Source organism: Hevea brasiliensis, chromosome 10 (assembly GCF_030052815.1).
Source record: "Hevea brasiliensis isolate MT/VB/25A 57/8 chromosome 10, ASM3005281v1, whole genome shotgun sequence".
NCBI lineage: Eukaryota > Viridiplantae > Streptophyta > Magnoliopsida > Malpighiales > Euphorbiaceae > Hevea > Hevea brasiliensis.
Genome location: NC_079502.1, coordinates 97,915,944 through 97,934,879, shown reverse-complemented (window position 1 = coordinate 97,934,879; position 18,936 = coordinate 97,915,944). Strand labels below are relative to the sequence as shown.

Below are 18,936 nucleotides of genomic sequence, written 5' to 3'. Positions count from 1 at the left end.
TAATTAAACATTTAATTTTCATAAATAATTTAAAAATAAATTATAAAAATTAGGATGGATTCATAATTTATCACCTCTAAAACCTACCCAAGTTCTATAGGAGAGCTAGAGGTGTACAATTTTATAAATCTAGGAACCATTATGAGGATACATCATTATTGATTCCTCTTTACTATTTTAGGCTTCAAATCCATTTCCTTTTCTGAATCTTCTTAACCTTACATTAATGGCTTCAACTTCTCTATGATCAAGAGAATATGGAAGAAAGAGAAAGCTTCAACTCTCACTGCAAAATTTATTTGTAATATCTAATCTTTAAAAAAAATTGAAATTTTGAGTTGGAGTTCTACTTGAAATTATCTAGACTTTTACATGTGACATCAACCGAGCAAGAAATTTGATGACTTGTCATATAAGAAAAGAAGATAATATACAAAAGCCATGATCAATGCAGGCATGTGCAATGATGAACATATGAAGATGAATCAAGAAATTAATCAGGAAAAAAAAAAAAAAACTGAGATGATGTACAAGGTAACATATTAAGTTGTTTCCTAAGAGGGCTACTCATCTGAAAGACAGCTAAGGTGGTAGGGAAAGGAGGCATGAGGGGGTGTTTGGAATGAGTGACTCCTTTTCTTTTTTCTTTCTTTGTATCATCCTTGTTTACTTTGATAGAGTTTGATGGGTGTAGGTGCAATGGTGGGGTTAGGTTGTGATGGTCACACACGTACTCACAAGAAATGGTGTGGGAGTGGTGGAGTAGCCCATGCTAAAAATGACTCTTTGATCGAGGCCTTTGAGGGTTCCCCACCTGCCTAACCTAAGCTTCACCTTAATTTTGCTTTGGTGGGGGTCACAATTATCGTTTCATTTATTGAAAATCAATGCTATGCATGGGACAATTGGCCCATACTGCCTGACCTGTGACTCACTCAAGCTTCACCTAAGCTATGGTTGACACATGTGAATACCTACATTTTTAGATTTATATTTACAGACTGATATATAACATAGATGGAAAAATAAATTAAGGTATTCCAATTTAAAATTTTATATTTTTAAAGATAATTTCAATTTTAATAAACAAATCGATTTGACATTGTTGTTTGAGTGTTATTAAGAATAATATCTCGAAAATACTTTTTAAAAACTTTCAATTTTAATTTTAATTTAACATATTCTAATCATAAAAAACACACAATCCAATTGTTTTGGGGTAAGGGGAAAAAATGGAGGTGGGCATTGAAGGGTAAATAAATCATGTGGGATGGAAAAATTGTATGCTTTACAACTCTAACAAAGAACTTGTATACCATCAACTATGCTGCCTATAAACTTCTTTTTTTACCAAGTGGAGCTCAGTTATCCTTGCAATTTCTTGAGTAGCTCGAAGAAGACGATCTGGATTGCGATTGAAAGAAATCAAATGGAGTTCCTGATCCCAAAGATCTTCTAGTGTTTGGAGAATCTGATAATAGAGGTTCGTAAACTAAACTTCTGTTCTTGGGTTGAGTAATTGATAATGGAGAAACTTCTTTCTCTAACGATCTTGGCTGTGGCTCGATATTACCCAGAGACAATATTGGTCCGCCCAAACGTTCAGCCTGCTGGAGGGTGTTGATTTTACTCGGTCTATATGTATAGCGGAAGTACTTCAGGGCTAGTATTGGGCCCATTCCCGCTGCAACAATGAGCTGCAAACAATTGAATCAATTGAGTTGTTTTCAGTGTGCAATTCGGTGGGAGGTGTTTCAAGGGGATAGAACAAGAATGATGCTTAAGAAGTTTGAGAGAAACTTACAAATACAGTTATCCAGTAAGTTGGTTGTCTGCATAGCCGGAACATTATCGTATACATCCCCGATGATGGAATGGAACTAACAATCCAGTTGATGACATAAAATGCAATTAAGTTCCCCCATATGGCTAGGTGTTGTAATATTGTAAAGGAGCTGCATGCAATGACCAAGTCGAGGCAGTTAAAACCTTTGGCTATTTTTGAATACCAAATTTATTGTTCCAACTACGCCTTGCTCCAAGTCTCTATTGCAATTTGTATTAATTAAATGGAGGCTCACTAGATTTATTCCAGCCAATGGTTCATTTCATTCTTCTATTAAAAGTTTTAACCGACAACAAAAGGAAAGAGATGGAGGCTTACTTGGTCTCTAATGTTACAACAAAAGCCTGCAACCATATACATCCAGAAAGTGCCATCATTGCAACCTCCTCCATTTCACTTTTTTCATAGGCATACGCATTTATACTGATTATAAATACAACAATTGCCTGAAAATCATCAAAGTATCAACAGATAAGAAAAGGAGACACATGAATACATCACCAAGGAAATCCATAGGTAAATTGGATCTTAAATCGGTGAACTAAGATCACCTCAAGCAAAGACGGCGTTCAGAATTCATAATTTAACATTAGGTTGTGCCTTCAATTTCAGAATATAAATTGATCAAAGTTGCATTTGGATAAGAATCTGAAATTCAAGGGTTTGATGGCCTTTTGTTCTTAATTTAAATGCATATATAAAATATGGATTGAATAGGAGTAAGGAAAATAATTATCTAACCAAATTGTTAATCAGAAATTACACCTTCATTGAAGGTTTCTAAAGTTCATCCTCACACAAAATTTCATTCAAGAAAGTTAAACTAAAAACAAGAAAAGGTATTTTACAAAAATGTCCCTAAGGTTAAGCAAAATACATAAGTTCGTCCCTGCTGTTTAAAAACCTAATGATCTTCCTTCCATTCAAAATTCTGATTTAGCCATTAAATATAGTGGAATTGACAAAAAAAATATCCTTATACCATATTCTTTGACTGGTCAATATGCATTGGGCAAAATAAAAAGGAAAAAACGAAAAAGTAAAGAAAGGGGAAAGCAAGATGGGAAGCAAGAGGGAGAAGATGAGGCCAGGATTCCCTGGTGGATTTGGAGGCAGTCGGTGGCGCCATGTTGTGGGTCTCACAGTCAGCAAAGTACACTAGTAAAGAATGCAGCCAGGGGAGAGAGAGAGAGAGAGAGAGAGAGAGAGAGAGAGAGGAGGCCAAAGCTTTTTCCGGCATTTAATGGCAATTCCAGCAACATTTGGAAGAGTGAATCTGTCTAGTAGATTTTCCTTGCCTTTGACAATTGCTTCACACCTATAATGTCACTTGATAATCACTGGAGAAGGAGATCAACATTAATGAAGACCAAAGGTTTCGAGCACCGAAACTCACAAACCATTGAGCTTATCAGCGGAGACTGGCATAAGAATGCTCAGCAGATCGAGAGGCGCCTAGGGATGTGATCGGAAATGCCAATCGGCGATGGTGGTCAATGGTGGTAAGAGCAAGTACCCACAGAACAATGATTTCATTATTTGTTCTTCCTTTCTGTCTGAAGCATAATCTATGGATACATTGTCTATGGGTTGTGTATGTCTCATGCGGAAATAAAGTTGATTTATGGTCAGAAATCATTGTTGAAGAGCTAGGAAACACTTGCTTTCCAGTTGTGTTGCTGCGTTTTGAAAAGTTCTTCGCATTTTTTGTCCTTTGTTTATTTACTTGTAGGAAGCTTGTTTTGGAAAATTAAATGCTTTTATATTGTTGATTTGTCTTTGAATAAATTTCAATGCTTTTGTTGCTTTTGGAATTCTAGACAAATTTTTACTCTTGCATTTTGTTTTCAATGAGAATGAGTTCTGGAAACATGTTGAGTTTGGTTCTTGATTTCTAGTTATTTTAGTTGATGGGTTCTTTGGATGGGGAGAGAGAGAGAGGAAGAAAAATATATGTGTTTTGAGAGAGAGGGGTCTATGTGTGTGTTGAGAGAAGAGAGATAAAGGGTAGAGGTGGCCATAGTCTAACTCGAAACCGAAACTAACTAAACCCAGATTGACTGAAACCAGGCCGGTCCAATTTTGGGCCAAAACCAAAATTTTCCCTTTAAAAAAAAATTGATTGGTGAATTTGATCAAAAACTGAACCAAAGTCGCCAGTACGGTTCTAATCTAGAACCAAATTGTGGCTGGGTCTAGTAGAGAGAGAGAAGGAGGGCAATTTTGGCATTTAATTTTAATTAGAATTTAACTTTTATTTTTTTGTTTTGACTAACAGTAAATTGACTTGATTTTGGACAGAAAGAATAATTTGTTTACTTTTAAACATTAAGGACTAAATTATTAGGTTTTCAAACAGCATGGATAAATTTGAGTGTTTTGCTTAACCTCAAGGACGTTTTTCTAAAATACCCATAAAGAATTATCCTTCTCCCCCTGCTAAACAGAACAAGAAAGACTGTAATATTATATCTCACAAGTTCAACTAGTTCATCATGTTTGTTGAATTTGCTGAAAAATCAAGTAAATCTTTTCTTCTTATTCCTCTTCTTTTAACCTAAGCATATGAATTTTCAATCACTTAACATTGAAATTTGATGAATTTTAGTTGGTCTTTAAATTAGGTATGTGACTTTTGTCTCTAAATGTCGATTACAGGAAAATGCACAGCCAAGTTTAATAAACATTTATTAGTGAAAGCCTAACCAAACGTTTATTAGTGAAAAGAAGGCAATTACACAAAAAGATAGTACTCACATGGAACAGAGATCGACCAAACCATCCTGCAAATGTGCTTGGATTAAGAAGCCTGTGTCAATAATGATTGTCGGTTCAACAAACATAGAGCAACATAAACTATAATCCTCATATGAACAACAAATCATGCTGGTCAACATCCGAGTAAACCCACCAACTAAAAAAAACCGAGAAGGAGAAATGTCACAAATAGAGTAAAGAAACATACCTTCCAGCTTGGCAATAGAATAGAATTTGGGGATGCTGCATTACCATTTCTTCACTAAGATCTTTGTCAAGTACACTAACTAGAACAGGTATACTAGTATAGAAAACGTTATAAGCCATCAAGCTAACAGAATTGAAAAGACTGGTCCCAGAAACACCTGAAATGAAAGAAAAACTGTATATATGCTAATTTTAGTACCAAAAAAAGGAGATCAGAGGTCTATCCAATGCTCGATATTTATCATGCTAATTTATTGATTACCAAGATAAAGAGAGCAATAAGGTAAGGCACTGAATATGGAAACTCACAAGATTTGAATGAAACATATAAGTAGAGATTTATAAAAGGAATACTGAGACAGAAATGCTGTTCGGTTGTATGAATACCGCCCATGGACAAGTATAAGTCTTTTAAGAAACCTGAACTCTGCAAATCAAAGACATGCAGTCAAAAAGGTCAAAAAGAAAAATTTAATTAAAAATCAAAGAGGACAACACATGATATTAAAAATTTTTTAAACTTTATTATTTCTGTCACTGTTGACTAAAACATCCTAAAATTAATCAATTTGCACTGAGAATATAATTTAAGATGTTTGCACAATCATACAAAGCAGGAAGACTTCAAGAATGATACTGAAGGTCATGTGCTTGATTTTAACCAAAACGGTTGTTTGATGTGACATTATACATCTATCCAACGTCAGAAAATTTACGTTGTCATGATTAACATATCCTCAGCACAAAGCCTACATTTTCCTCTCTATGCAAAGGTTCAACTTTGTTCCCAGTTTTGAGCTCCCCTAAGAAAGGCAGACAAGACCAGGCCCAAGAATATACTGGTGAACAAAATTCATATGTTGAAGTGGCTGACATAATAACTCATTGCTCATAAAGCTAATCTCTTGTGCACATCAATGCTTATTACAGTTACAGATCTCAAGTTCCCCAAAAAATATAGCAGGTCTCTTAATGCTTCCAAGATTTTTCATAACAGGTAAATGTTCCTGAAATAAAAAAAAAATTTATTGGTATCTAACAGCTAGAGAGAATTGGGGAAGTTAATTTGAACCAGTAAATCATCCAAACACTACGAGGGTCTAGTTTTAATGTCTAGGGCAAGGAAGTACAAGTGTTGTTTCTTTGCAAATAAGAAGCAACAACAATTAATGTTACAAAATCACCCAGAAGTAAATGCACCTAAAAACCAGTTGCAGGAATAAACTTTGAAGCAAATTCTACTGATAAGAGCATCAAACAGATAAAAAATATAACAGTCCAACTTAACAACACATGTCATATGAACATATAAAAATACTTACTTCCAATACTATAATCAGCCGCCCTTGCTGCCTGCAGTCCTTCTCTCCCACTAATGCCAACTCCAATGGCAGCTTGTTGTATCATTCTCACATCATTCCCACCATCTCCGATAGCCAATGTTCTATAGTCACATGATTTCAAGAGCTCCACAAGCTACCGAAGTAGGTATCATACACCTCAAATCAGTCTTAGTCTATTGGAATATATTAGTATGGTGAATTGTAATTTGAAGTTGAAGATCAAATACAAAAATTGCATAATCCTCTAAAGGACAACTGTTACTCATTGGACAAACTAAATATGTGAACAATATGAACCAGAAACCCTTCACAATTCTATCCCGCAGTAATTGTAAAGACTATATTTATTCCTTAAAAAACTACAAACATCTCTCTAGCCAAATGCATCATATCATTGCAGGCACAGCATAACATAAAAGCTTTGCATCATATCATTGCAGGCACAGCATAACATAAAAGCTTTGTGCCTGCATTTCTATACTGAACCCCCCCTAAATTTTATTAACAACAAAGCATTCAAACATACAGTTATAATCAGAAATATAAAACAAAGTTCAGGGAAATAATCCAAAATGCATAAATTAATTATGTGCCAATCACATGATTGATTCCCCACCATTCCACTTAACAGAGTACAATATTAGAACATACATGCCACATCATAATCCTATAGAAAAATCTAGCAGAACCGCAACATGTCATCATACCCAGTTAGTCTGCATTAGAGTGTGCAAGCAAATACCACATGCATTTCTAAATCCATGGACACTTGTGTACTAATTATGTTTGTTACGTGCTTTTTCTTTGCCCTGGATTCAAGAATACAAAACATCTCCAGTATGATAGAAGAGTCAATGACCTGATCATATGCACATTGATTTCAAAGCTAACCCATACACTCTTCAGAGCAAAACTCAACTCAACTTAACTAAGCTTTTATCCCAAAAATTATTGAGGTCGGCTATATGGATTCTCTTTCTCCACTCTAAACGATTTTGGATTAAATCCTCAGAAATGTGTAATACTTCTAGGTCATGTTGTACTACCCTCCTTCAAGTCAATGTAGGTCTACCCTTCTTTTCTTCCTATCCTCTCAAGAAAATAATTGTCAATTACTCACTAATTGATGATTTTCACTCCGTTGCACTTTACATCCAAACAATAGAGAGATGATAACCAATTCATATTTCTACCTCTCCTCTCCTTTCAAACTCTCCAACATAGCACTCATCATCTGGTCCTTCTGTTATCCTCCTTTAGAAATATACATTGAAGACAAGATTGGAAAAGCATACAAAGAAATTTCGGAGATAGATTATAGAAGCAGCACCGAACTAGTTCTACTTTATCCATTCCATGTCTGGTAGGTTCCAAAGAGAGATAACTCATTCTTGGACACATAGATTCTAAAGTAAAGAATTATTTCTTTTTCCAAACAAACCAGTTCAACTCTTCATCCAGAAAGGGCCCCCTTTGAATGCCATGGTTTAGACCTACTTTTCATTTTCCCGTTATACAATGTATTCCAAAGTCAGCTACAAAAAATAAGGGTGACTCGGTGCACGAAGCATCCCACACTTGTGCAGAAAAGGATTTGACCATCAAATGTTCTCAATAAAAATTTAAGTTGACAATGCAAATTAGAGAAATGCAAATGGAAGGCCAACATTACAAACTTAAATCCAGACAACCTGTGCTTTTTGTGATGGTGTCACACGACAACATATTGCAGTCCTTGACAATATTGCCAATTCAGTAAAAGCTTTCCGATAATGCTTCAATAAGATTTCTAGGGCCCAGCCATCAACAACAAATGCCACGTCCTGGGAAGAAATTGCAATTATTTAGAAATAAGATGATTCTTAGCATTTAAAAATGCCCTAAGCACAGCTCATATCCAATCAACAATAGCAGTACTTTCAATGCTTAATACGCAAGTGATCATAGTTCCTGGTTAGCTAGTATTTGCACACCCTTTTTTTGAGAAGGTTTATTTCTAAATCATACAGAAAACAGTGATTCACATTTAACAGAGCATTGAATAAAAAATGGTAGTAAGCAAAAAATGCATTGAAGATATGAGTGTTTTTGCTATACCTTTGGTTCCGAAGTTGTTATCCTCATTGTAAGTAAAACTCTTTCAAAACTTCTAGAAACTTCATCTTCGGTTTTGCCATCGATTAATAGAAGTTGACCTTTTGGTTCTGTGAAGAACAAAGAAACAGGAAATGGAGTTAGGGATCCATAAAATTAGATTTATGAGGGAAAAAAATGACAATTAGATGAAGCAGTTTTGGGAATCAAGCATCAAGGATATTAGCATAGAGAGTGCCAATGGGTCCTTAGCCAACACATGAAAGTCATTTAGATCCATGCGACTATGCAAGTAGATGTATAGAAAGGAGAACAGATAGATGTAAGGTACGCATGATTGAGCAAGTCAAGCCTAGTAATATAAATCTTTAAAGGCTCTTGATGCTTTAGTAAGGAAAATGCTAGGAAAATGCTAATCTCTCATATTCAGAATATTTTGAAACAATTGAATAAAATCAGATGCTAGAGAATGATTGAAAATGTATTCAATCTACCTGGTGAAATAAAATTGCATGAAAGAGCAATTTGTATGGCAGTATTCTGCTTATCTCCGGTTAGCATCCAAAAATTTATTCCTGCTTTCCTAAGAGTTTCAATTGTTTCTGGTACACCATCCTGAAAATTTACCCCAAAAAAATAAAGATAAAGATCTCAGCATCCAATAGCTAAAAGTCATACTAAGATTCGGATTTCAGTAACCCAATTACAAAAAAGGTTCACCTGTAGGCGATCTTCTATTGCAGTAACTCCAAGAACTTCAAGATCATGTTCTAATCTCTGGCAGACTTCAGCTATTCTCCACTGCAAGAAACAGTGCAACTCAGGCATGAATATCACCATAGCTTAAACTGGCGTAAACAAAATAAAAAACTGAAAAGAAAAGATAAGATCATTGAGATGAAGTGTACCCTTTACCTCCCTATCAACCAATGTGCTACTGGCCTCTCTAAACATCAAATACCACTCATGATATTCGTCCTCTTTTAATTCCCGCCAGGCCAAGCATAATGTCCGCAGCCCCAATTGGGCATATTGTTCTACAGCTTCACTAAATGTCCTTGTTTGTTGTCCTGGAATTGGTTGGTCCATTAGCAGATATTCAAGCAACTGATGCAATAACAGAGATACATTATAGTCATTTGTGCTTGTTCTTTTTGTCTTTATCTACAAGATGCAATTTGTACTCTACCTATTAATATATTAAATGACCATGCACAGCTGTTAATATTCACCAACTACTAACAGAAACTGTTTATATTTCCATTTGATAGGTAGTATTGTCATTGTTAGGATTTGAGAATAGAAAATAACAATTCAATGGGTCCCTACTATTTTGGTAGACATCCTTGGTAACTATTAAACCCCTCTCTTCCCCCTCCCCCCAACACACACACACACAAAAGTTTCCAAGATGAGAAGAGGCATCGGCCTTGATAAAATTAAGAGCAATTAATGAAAATATCATGGAAATCAATAATCCTTCCTGGTAAGAAGCAACCAAAGAGAAAAAAGACCATGTTTCGGATCTTGATGCCAAGGAGTTGGCTGGCTATGAATTTCTGAGACATAAATGACTCTAACATAGATATTAAATTGAGAAAAGAACAGCAATGCTTGAGTACAAAACTATATTTGAGCAGACTCTTTCGGAGAATTATCATTCAGAGTTTGCACAACTAAAAGTAACAATGGTATTATTTAAGAATAGCATTTAAAAAATAAAAAAAATAAAAAAAAAACTTCTTTTTGGTACATCATCATTAGGTCAAGTCAAGACATTTTCCAAGTTAGGAGCAAACCCTCCTGTGTCACTGAAATTCAATTCAGTCTGGGGTGGGCCTATTGCTCTTGAGGTCTGCCACATTAACAAGCACTAAGAATCCTAGTTAAAACCCAAGAGAAAAGAACAAAACTTGTGAAGATACTATCTTATCTTAAACCTTTTTCTCCATTTGATTTTGAAGAAGAACTTCAAAGTATCAAGTCAGGTGTTGCATACTGCATCTAGGGGCAACAACTAAATTAATGTGAAGTTCAGATTGGGAAAATTAATTTTAATAATGCATTTAAAGTATTTCCTTCAAATATTTCCAGACAAGCAACAAGTAGCTCTAATTCGTAAGGTCACCAGTCACCTGCAGCAGCATAAGGAAGAATAGCTTCATCCGCTCCTTTTGACAAAAGGATAATCTTTCCATTCTGGCAATCTCTGACCACAACTGACATCCTTTTCCTGTCAGAAGTGAACTCCAGAGTCTCCAACACTTCATAATGAAATACAGAAGCATTGTATCTGGTCTCTTTCAACCACAAGAATTAACAAAATTCATGTCATTTTCTTCACATGCAGTGTAAGAGCCATCATGATTCATGATAACCAAATTCACAAAATCTATTACCAAGAATATTTCCACTTCTATTGAACAAAACCATATGCAACTTAGCAGCAGCTTGAACAAGAGCATCCTCATCCTGAGACTGAGCTTTGTATAAGATTGCTCCAGTTTTGCTACAAGCAATGGAGGAAAGGTGTCAGAAGCATGATTTGTATGTTACCGTTAAGCATCTAACATGGTTTGAACTTGAAGGCAAAATATCAACACAGCAAAAACTCTGAAAAGAATTTTAACAGTTCAAAACTTATTTAAAAGAAAAGGTTATACACCTTTGGACAGGTATAACAGTATTACATATTGCCATAACTGTAAGAAACCGAATAACATCAGTAGATCCACTAGCAACAGCATTAAGCAGCTGGGCATCTGCGAAACAAAGGAAGAATTAATTAGAAGCCAAATTCTAAGTATCTGCATTCTGAAAATGGTATCACCACATGAAAGAAAAAAAAAAAAAAAATATATATATATATATATATATATATATATATATATATATGCACAAATTAAAATCACATAAATTGACAATAAGAATCTCAAATATCATTAATAGTTTATGCTTCACTGGCTGCAAGATATCAAGCCCTTAAAAAATAGAAAATTAAAGTCCATAATTCAAACTCAGTGTTTAAAAAAACCATTAAAAATGCAAGAATTCTTTTGGTCAATTCTCATTTTTGGAAAGCACATTAGTGCTAGAATTCAATTCTTTTAACTTAGAAGAGAGAGTCATTTTGACAGAAATGAAAATCATGCCAATAATAAAGAAATTCTTAGGACTTAGTCCACCATGTCATCTATAGACTAAACCAATGAAATCCTTCCATGTTAGTAAAATCATGAAACCATGATATTTATTTTTAATTATCCTTGAAATTGTGGATGATGTGATGGATAAATATGTAACTTATTTCTAATTATCCTTCAATTGTGGATGATATGAAATGAATCTCATTGCTTTAGTCAACAGCCATGTGGTAGCCTAAGTCTACCTATGAATTTCTCTTATAAATAAGAGTAAATGCAGTCATTTTACTTTTCAATTGTTAAAAAAAAAAATTAAATTTAAATGAATTGTATCACTTCAAAATTTATTGCAAACATATGAATTCTATTATAAAATCACTTGAATCGAATTCCACTAATAGAATAGTATTGAACTGCAAAAATAGTTTTTCCAGACAAGATGAATAGGAAATTCAAAAGGAGGATAGGTGGTCAAAGTGCAACGCCTATAAGTGACAGGAAGATAAATAATGATTAAATCCAAACATTAAAAAAAAAGGAAAAAGAAAAAGAAAATCAGTGCATGTGTGCATGTGTGTGCGTGAGAGAGAGAGAGAGAGAGAGAGAGAGAGAGAGAGAGAGAAACCTTTCAAGGCATTCCCACTCTCATTCCCATAGAAAATGCCACTGATACAGCATCTTCTAAACACCATTTTATTCTCAGTGAGAGTTCCAGTTTTGTCAGTCAAAATGTACTCAACTTGTCCCAGGTCCTCACTTATTGCTGTGCTGCCACACACAATGAATGCCTCTTTAAAACATATTCAAAATAACTTGATTCTCGTACACATTTCAAGAACAGTTCTTTTCGTCAATCTCTCAACTTACTTTGTTGCATGGGATGGACAGCCAGTTTCATAATCAATCATCTCAGCATCCCAATCAATAAACTTTGCATATAAGCTCTTCACAAGATCCAAAGATACCTGTGACAGAAAAGAAGTTCAAACATTTAACATTAGACTAATGGCAATCCATTAAACCTAAAACTAAGATCATCACAAACCATAATAATCAATTGAACATATTGCCTTGTCAAAACAAATAACAAGGCAAAATTTTGACATCCAACAGTTAGTAAAAAGGTACCAATTTTAGCTCTTAAAACTTTGATATCCCACATCAGTCACGGAATTCATATTTACATAACAAAAACACTATGCTGTTGCCCTATTGAGACAACTAAAACTATTTATTCTGCTACTTTCATAAGTTCGTCAGTAGTTCATATAAGATTGATTTCAGAAAGGCCATATTAGGTATCCCAAAACTCAACTGTGAGCTGGAAGATGTCTACCATAACACTTTCTTATTTCTCAAGTGTCTGCAGATTGGGTAATGTAGATATCTACAACTTAAACAGATTCAACCTAAAAATAAAAACCAGTTAGATTTTTAAATTTTGTCCTTCTAGGATCTCATATTCCTTTTCTGGGGACTGGACTGATTCCTAGTCTCCATAGGATATCCAACTAGACCAAATTTTCTTCCAATACCATTCAATTCAAAAATAACAACAATGATAATCTACAGCATAAAGCATGTACAGATTCTACAGAACAGAACATGCTTCTCCCTTATATGCCAAATCACCACAACAACCATGTTGGCACTAAAAAATTGATAGCAGGGAATGCAAAACTTACCTTAATAGATATGGGTATCATAATGGAACATAGCAACTCGAATCTTAGAGGGATTACCAGCAGTTCATACCATGGACCTTCATTTGGATATAGAACATACCATTTCTGCAAACAAAACTGAGAAAATGAGTATGTATTTGGGCACTTTTAAGATAATAAGCTCTCTTGCAAAGAACACAGGACTAGAGGAGGAAACAAATCAAGGCTCAAGTTTAGAATTTGAGAACTACGAAAATTTATTGTGCAAACAGGATGCTAAAAGAGAAAGAAACATAGAAACAGAGGTGGAGGGGGAAGATTGAGTAAGTGAGAGTAAGAGAAGTTTGGCACTCATGGTCTCCAAACAAAGCTACAGAGCGATGACCTTATTCGATATCTGTTTGCAATTAGAAATAGAAGATTACAAGACTCTTTATAAATCTAAAATCCCAATAATAATAATTCTAGCCATCAGATCAAGAACAAGTAGGCTTATTGAGATTATCCACTTCAAGATTTCAGCAAGATTCTTGCAATGGAAAACAAAAGCTATAACTTCAAACAAGATCAAGTCTGTAAATTCTCAAGAGGCCCATGATCCAAAAAAACGAAAATTTCAAATATGAATTCAACTTAGTTATCGCAAAAGCATTGTAAGTTGACAAGCCCAACAAACCTTTCTAGCTTCTGTGTCCTTCCAGACATTCCCAGCTATGCCTAGAACAATAACTACCACTATTTGGAAAACAAATATAGCCCCAGTCAGCTTGTCAATCATGGCATCCATAGCTGTAAGCTTAGGTTCAGGAACACCCCTACTCATACCCAGCTTAGTTTCATTGCCTGGAAAGTAAAAAAGATATATAAAAATTACATCACATAGATCACAGATCAGAAATTATCACCAGGAAAAAAGAAATATTCATCCAGAAAAGGGGAAAATACAACTTAGTGAACAAAGAAACAGCAAGCCAAATAATCCAAGAACAAAATTCATAGCGTACAAAGGTAGTACAAGTTCAGAAAATGCCGAGAGAAAGAGAGGTGATAGTCTGCCATTTAAAAAGTCGCTCAAGATTGATTCAAGAATTGTTCCCAAGTCCCAACAATGAAGAGATAGTCTAAAGAACAAGTACATGAAACATTGGCACAGTAATTCTCATAGCATGACTACATGAAGTCATGAACTACATAAATAAAAGTAAGCAAAACCAATAGACCAGCCTTTCTCTTTGGTACTCGTATCATATGCAGGTAGATGCGCTAAAAATGCAACCCTAAACATAAGCTCCAATCAAAGCCTAGGTTAAAATTCTTAGTCCATCCACACACATAAGCATATGCACAAGCAAAATTATATTTCTATAACTAGCAAGGTTATACCTATCCATCCATCCATCCATCTATAATTCTATATAAATAAGCAAAAGCACACATGCCAATGGACAAATATATTTCTGTCACTTGCAAATCCAAGCATAATAAACACATAAATGGTACAATAAAACAAACTAGTACATATGATATTTATGACCATCACACTTCAAAAAATATGACTTGCCTGTGTAGACAGCCACTCCACAAACCCACTCTGTATTTCGCAAGTAGCATGACTGAAGAATTGTGTTTTTTATGGTCAAAGGGCAAACATCATTATCAATAAATGGAGGAAACAAGCGCAAATTTGCATCAAATCGCCTGATGTCCTTATCTGGGTTTGGACACTCAACAACACCCTGAGGATAAAATATGTTAACAATGAATCAGGACAAATTAAAACTGATGGCAAAATATCAAAAAATTTTACATGATTGTTGAATCTTAAGGAAACTTGCCTTGATTTTGTGCAACAACTCAGAATCTATTCCCATGCAAGCAGAGGGTATTACCCTGGTCTTCAGATCAGTCTCACCATCCAAGGCAGCTGTCTGCAAATCATGTTAGACTATCAGCATCTCAAAATGTATGAATATACAACAAATTCTGAAAAATGAACATTACAATATTTAGCCATAATATAAATATCAAAGATCCTATTCAGTTAGGCTCTTAAGAAGAGTAAAGCCTCTTTTTTTTACAGAAGGTCAAGAGTAAATTTTTGCAGGAGACCAGGTTAAGATGGAAGGGAATGAATTGTAGCACTTCAGCTGAATTAGCAGAGGCAGGAGAACTTTGATCAAAGTTACAAGTCAGAATTGTCTGGCTTGACATCATACTTTTACCTCAGGCTAAAACCAACCCAGAACACAATATATTGGAAAGGATGTATGCCTTAGTTATACAAGTTTGTATTCATGTGCACATACACATCCATAAGCATGATGGAATACATTATGTGAGTGGTATAGATAAGCAGTAGGGCCTGCAATATCTTACATTATATGATAGTTATGGTTGGAAGATCATATCAAATCTAACATCACTTGAGAAGATGATAGGTTGTGCAATAAAAAATGTTCTTTAAGAATTATTTCCTATCCAAAGTAAGGACAAAATTAGGACGTAAATAAGCAAAGAGTTTAATCAGAGAAAAGTGAATAGTCCAAATTAATTTAAAAGTTTCACAGTTAAAACAAGTTTTAACTTTTAATGTTTGGAAACCTTAAAAGAGTTTAGACAAAAGATCCAATATCAGAAGCATTATAAAGTATTTTATCAGAATCAAAAGAATCACATTTGTCAATAAGTTTATGGAATTGTAGCACTATGCCAGTTTTAATCCACAAAGCCAACCCACTTTGAGCATAAACAAGAACAAAAGCTATGCAATAAACAATGAAAGAGGACATATCCTTTGTTGGAAACTGATGGTCCTCCAAGTCCAACAAAGGCTATCACTCTCAATCTAACTTTACCTAAATGAGCAGTGTCATTCCCATTTTTTGTTAACCTCCTCTTTCTATTCCATAGTTGAACTAAATGTGCTATACTATAAATGCAGGATGTTAACAATGACACACAGAGAAAGAACAAGATTTCTTGAATAACAACCTATAGTTACAACTTTAATACTGATTACTAGTATAGAATTGCAAATTACCTCCACATAGCAGAGACCTTGAGGATCTGAGGTACCAATCAAAACAAGATCACATGGCACTTCATCATTTTCTCGAAGCCACACTATATTACCCACATGAATGTCCTGTGCTTGGATCTACAAATGAATACCGCTGAGTAATTTAATGAACAAATGAATACAATGTATTGTGGATAGCTTTAGCACAGCATGACATACACTTTCAGCTGAAAAAGCCATCGTTTAGATTCTAAGCTTCTATTATCAATATTCAGTTAACTTTAGAGGATGCTTCTATGATCATGCATCTATACGTCCCCTACAGTTAACTGAATATTAATTTAATTGCTCTCCTAGTAAATTCAGCACTAGAGAAAATATATAACTAAAAAAAGGGGAAAATGTAAATAAAACACTTCCATACATGCTTTTTGATGCCCTTCCTAACAACCCACACTTCTTTCTCGTTCGCTTTCTTGTCTGAGAGATATCTATTATAATCATCCCAAGCTTCTTTGGTTGCTGATACTGCAAATATAAAAATAAGCGGACCCCAAGTACTGGCAGGGTTTACTGGAGTAATAAGTGACCACAACTGAAGACAAGCAATCAACAAGAAATATTGGTTCATGAACCGGCTGAAACCAGCAGAAAGCAATTCTTAGTAAGAGCATATAACAACATACATGTATATATTTACATTCACTGATTACTTATGCATAAAAAGAGAATTCACCTGAACTGCTCCCACAAATTTTTGGGGAGAAAATTCAGTAAGGTATATTTTCTGTTTGATATGCGATTATCACAGTAAAGTTCTTGTGTTGGCGATTCATCATCATTGATGTATACAAATCGCTTCATTTTTTTTTTTTTTCAATTAGAATCAAATGATTAACAATCAACAGACTCCTATTAAGTATATCAACAGCTTACGAATTTCACAGCTTCACAACCTGCAAAAGCATAAATCACACAATGACAGCAGTCACATAGAGGTTACGAGAAGATTCATAGATGAACAAATTTAGAAAAATAAAAACAAAAATTAGGTAAGCCTCCACAATAATTTTTTTTTAAAAAAAAAAGGAAGAATAAGATTAATCGTACTGTAATTTTGATATGAATTCGATCCGAATGCTCCGAAATTCCTTAGAATTGTTCCATTTTTATTTTTTACTTTCTTAATTAGGATTGAAAAAGAGATCGTACCTTTTTTTTTTCAATTTTTATTTCTCGTTAGGAATAGCCTTGGCCCTCTTGGGTCTCTGCGCTCGTTTCTCTCCGTTGGACGTTGGAACTCGAAGACGAGGAACGATGGTGATTAGGTGGGCGCGTGACCACTGTTTGAATTGTGAGGAAGCCCTAAGAGACCGTTCGATAGCGTTGGAAACTTTCTCCTGTACCGGTACAGCCCTGATTTAGCCATGTCAGTTGACATCATGCTGGCCTGTCAACGGTAGCCAATCATATTACCTTACTCTTTCTACTTTTGCTTTGGAAAAAATATGAACTCCTTCTAATTTTGAATGGAGAATTGATATAAATAAATGACAATCTCTAATTATTGGATCAAATCAGGTTAATATATTACTATGTACAATTTGAATTCAACATTTTCAGTAAAAAAAAATTAAAAATAATTTTGTATAATATTTAATATAAAATTTTGTTAAAAAATTAAAAATATATGTATATATAAAATAAATGAATTCAGATGGGCTGAAGCTTCATAATCTCAACTAATGCACATGCTCATATCAGTTTGGACCAAACGGGCTGGACTCTGGACTGGTCCGTGAGCCAGTTAATTTTCTAAATCCCTTCATTCCCTCATAGACATTACGATCCATTATAATTAAAAAATTTTAATTGAATTGTTTCAGATTGATTTTTAGTTAATTTATTTAATATATTTAAAATTATTTTTTATTTAATTTAATTATTATAATGTCTCCATTTTTTATTATTGTATTTTAATTCGACTTGAAATCCAGCCGACAGGTGTGTGGTAGAAGCAGAGTAGAGTCGAAATGAGAAAAAGCCTTCTCTTTTCCTGCCCAGTTGGTGACGGCAAGAAGTAAGAAGTGCTCGTGACGCGTGGCATGCAACCGTGCACTTAGTGCGTTGATGGACCCCACAGCTGAAAGAGGCAGAAGCAGTAAAATAAAATAATGCCAAAATAATTCAAATCAATATCAAAAAAAGCCTTGGCGGCTTAGCTTTCTGTCTCTGCACGTTCGACACGTCACCAAACTCACTCACGGCTTCTCTGAGCTGTACGTACCACGTCACGTGCCGTCAATTTTAGCGGAAAATTAAACGATTGATAATTAATTTAATATTAGACTTCCAATTATTTGATTTTAAATTAAATTTCACTTTTGATTTGTAATTCAATCAAAACCATTCATTTTCAATTTTAACTCAACAGCCTTTTTTTTTAATTTAAATTGAAGTTTTTAGGAAATTAATTGGTCTAATAAAATCAAACCATTGTTTTAATCCATCAATTATGGGGCGAGAATACCCAATAAATGTGGTGTAATTAAAAAAAATAAATTTTTTTATATTTTGACAATTTAATATAAATATTTAAATTTTATAAAAAGAAAGCTCTAAGAGATTTTTTTTTTCAGTTTAGGACCTAAAGTAAAAAAAAAATATATCAATTAAATTATCTTGTGATTGCATATTAATTTTGTTTAGAATATATTAAAATTTAATTTTAATATATGCAAATTAATATAAAAATATACTAATAGTTAATTAAGAAAGAACAAATTATTATGATATAAATCCATGTAATGATGAATGGAATTGGCGAAATCCACTCCATAGATTCCGCGACGCGCGCTGGTGG

The 18,936-nt window shown here is 34.2% G+C and overlaps 1 protein-coding gene across 4 annotated transcripts; it reads right to left on the bottom strand.

Moving 5' to 3' along the window:
* Positions 1-1,220: 1,220 nt before the first annotated feature.
* Positions 1,221-17,610, bottom strand: LOC110665421 (phospholipid-transporting ATPase 2). Of its 4 annotated transcripts, none has more exons than XM_021825529.2 (25): positions 17,286-17,610; positions 16,810-17,029; positions 16,498-16,711; positions 16,095-16,211; positions 14,890-14,982; positions 14,616-14,790; positions 13,731-13,897; positions 13,076-13,180; positions 12,258-12,355; positions 12,016-12,158; positions 10,913-11,009; positions 10,647-10,756; positions 10,383-10,547; positions 9,163-9,317; positions 8,968-9,048; positions 8,742-8,862; positions 8,251-8,357; positions 7,845-7,976; positions 6,133-6,286; positions 5,120-5,237; positions 4,812-4,985; positions 4,604-4,655; positions 2,165-2,292; positions 1,805-1,955; positions 1,221-1,697 (listed from the first exon to the last, which is right to left on the bottom strand). In XM_021825529.2, exons 2-25 carry the CDS (start codon positions 16,935-16,937, stop codon positions 1,362-1,364), a joined length of 3,321 nt encoding a protein of 1,106 aa, XP_021681221.2. In that variant the 5' UTR covers positions 16,938-17,029; positions 17,286-17,610; the 3' UTR covers positions 1,221-1,361. The 4 variants fall into 4 exon arrangements, 3 of the variants coding, with proteins under 3 accessions (XP_021681221.2, XP_021681217.2, XP_057984364.1); XM_021825525.2 differs by having other exon boundaries at positions 9,163-9,354; positions 10,383-10,540; XM_058128381.1 differs by lacking the exons at positions 16,810-17,029; positions 17,286-17,610 and having other exon boundaries at positions 9,163-9,354; positions 10,383-10,540; positions 16,095-16,227; positions 16,498-16,631.
* Positions 17,611-18,936: the final 1,326 nt, after the last annotated feature.

Coding starts and splice junctions, on each gene's coding strand:
- LOC110665421 (XM_021825525.2), bottom strand. CDS start 16,937: ATGAAGCGATTTGTATACATCAATGATGATGAATCGCCAACACAAGAA. Junction 13,898..14,615: donor TGGAGTGGCTGTCTACACAG/GCAAGTCATATT, acceptor TTTACTTTCCAG/GCAATGAAACTAAGCTGGGT. Junction 9,355..10,382: donor TCTTCCTTATGCTGCTGCAG/GTGACTGGTGAC, acceptor TTATTGCATCAG/TTGCTTGAATATCTGCTAAT.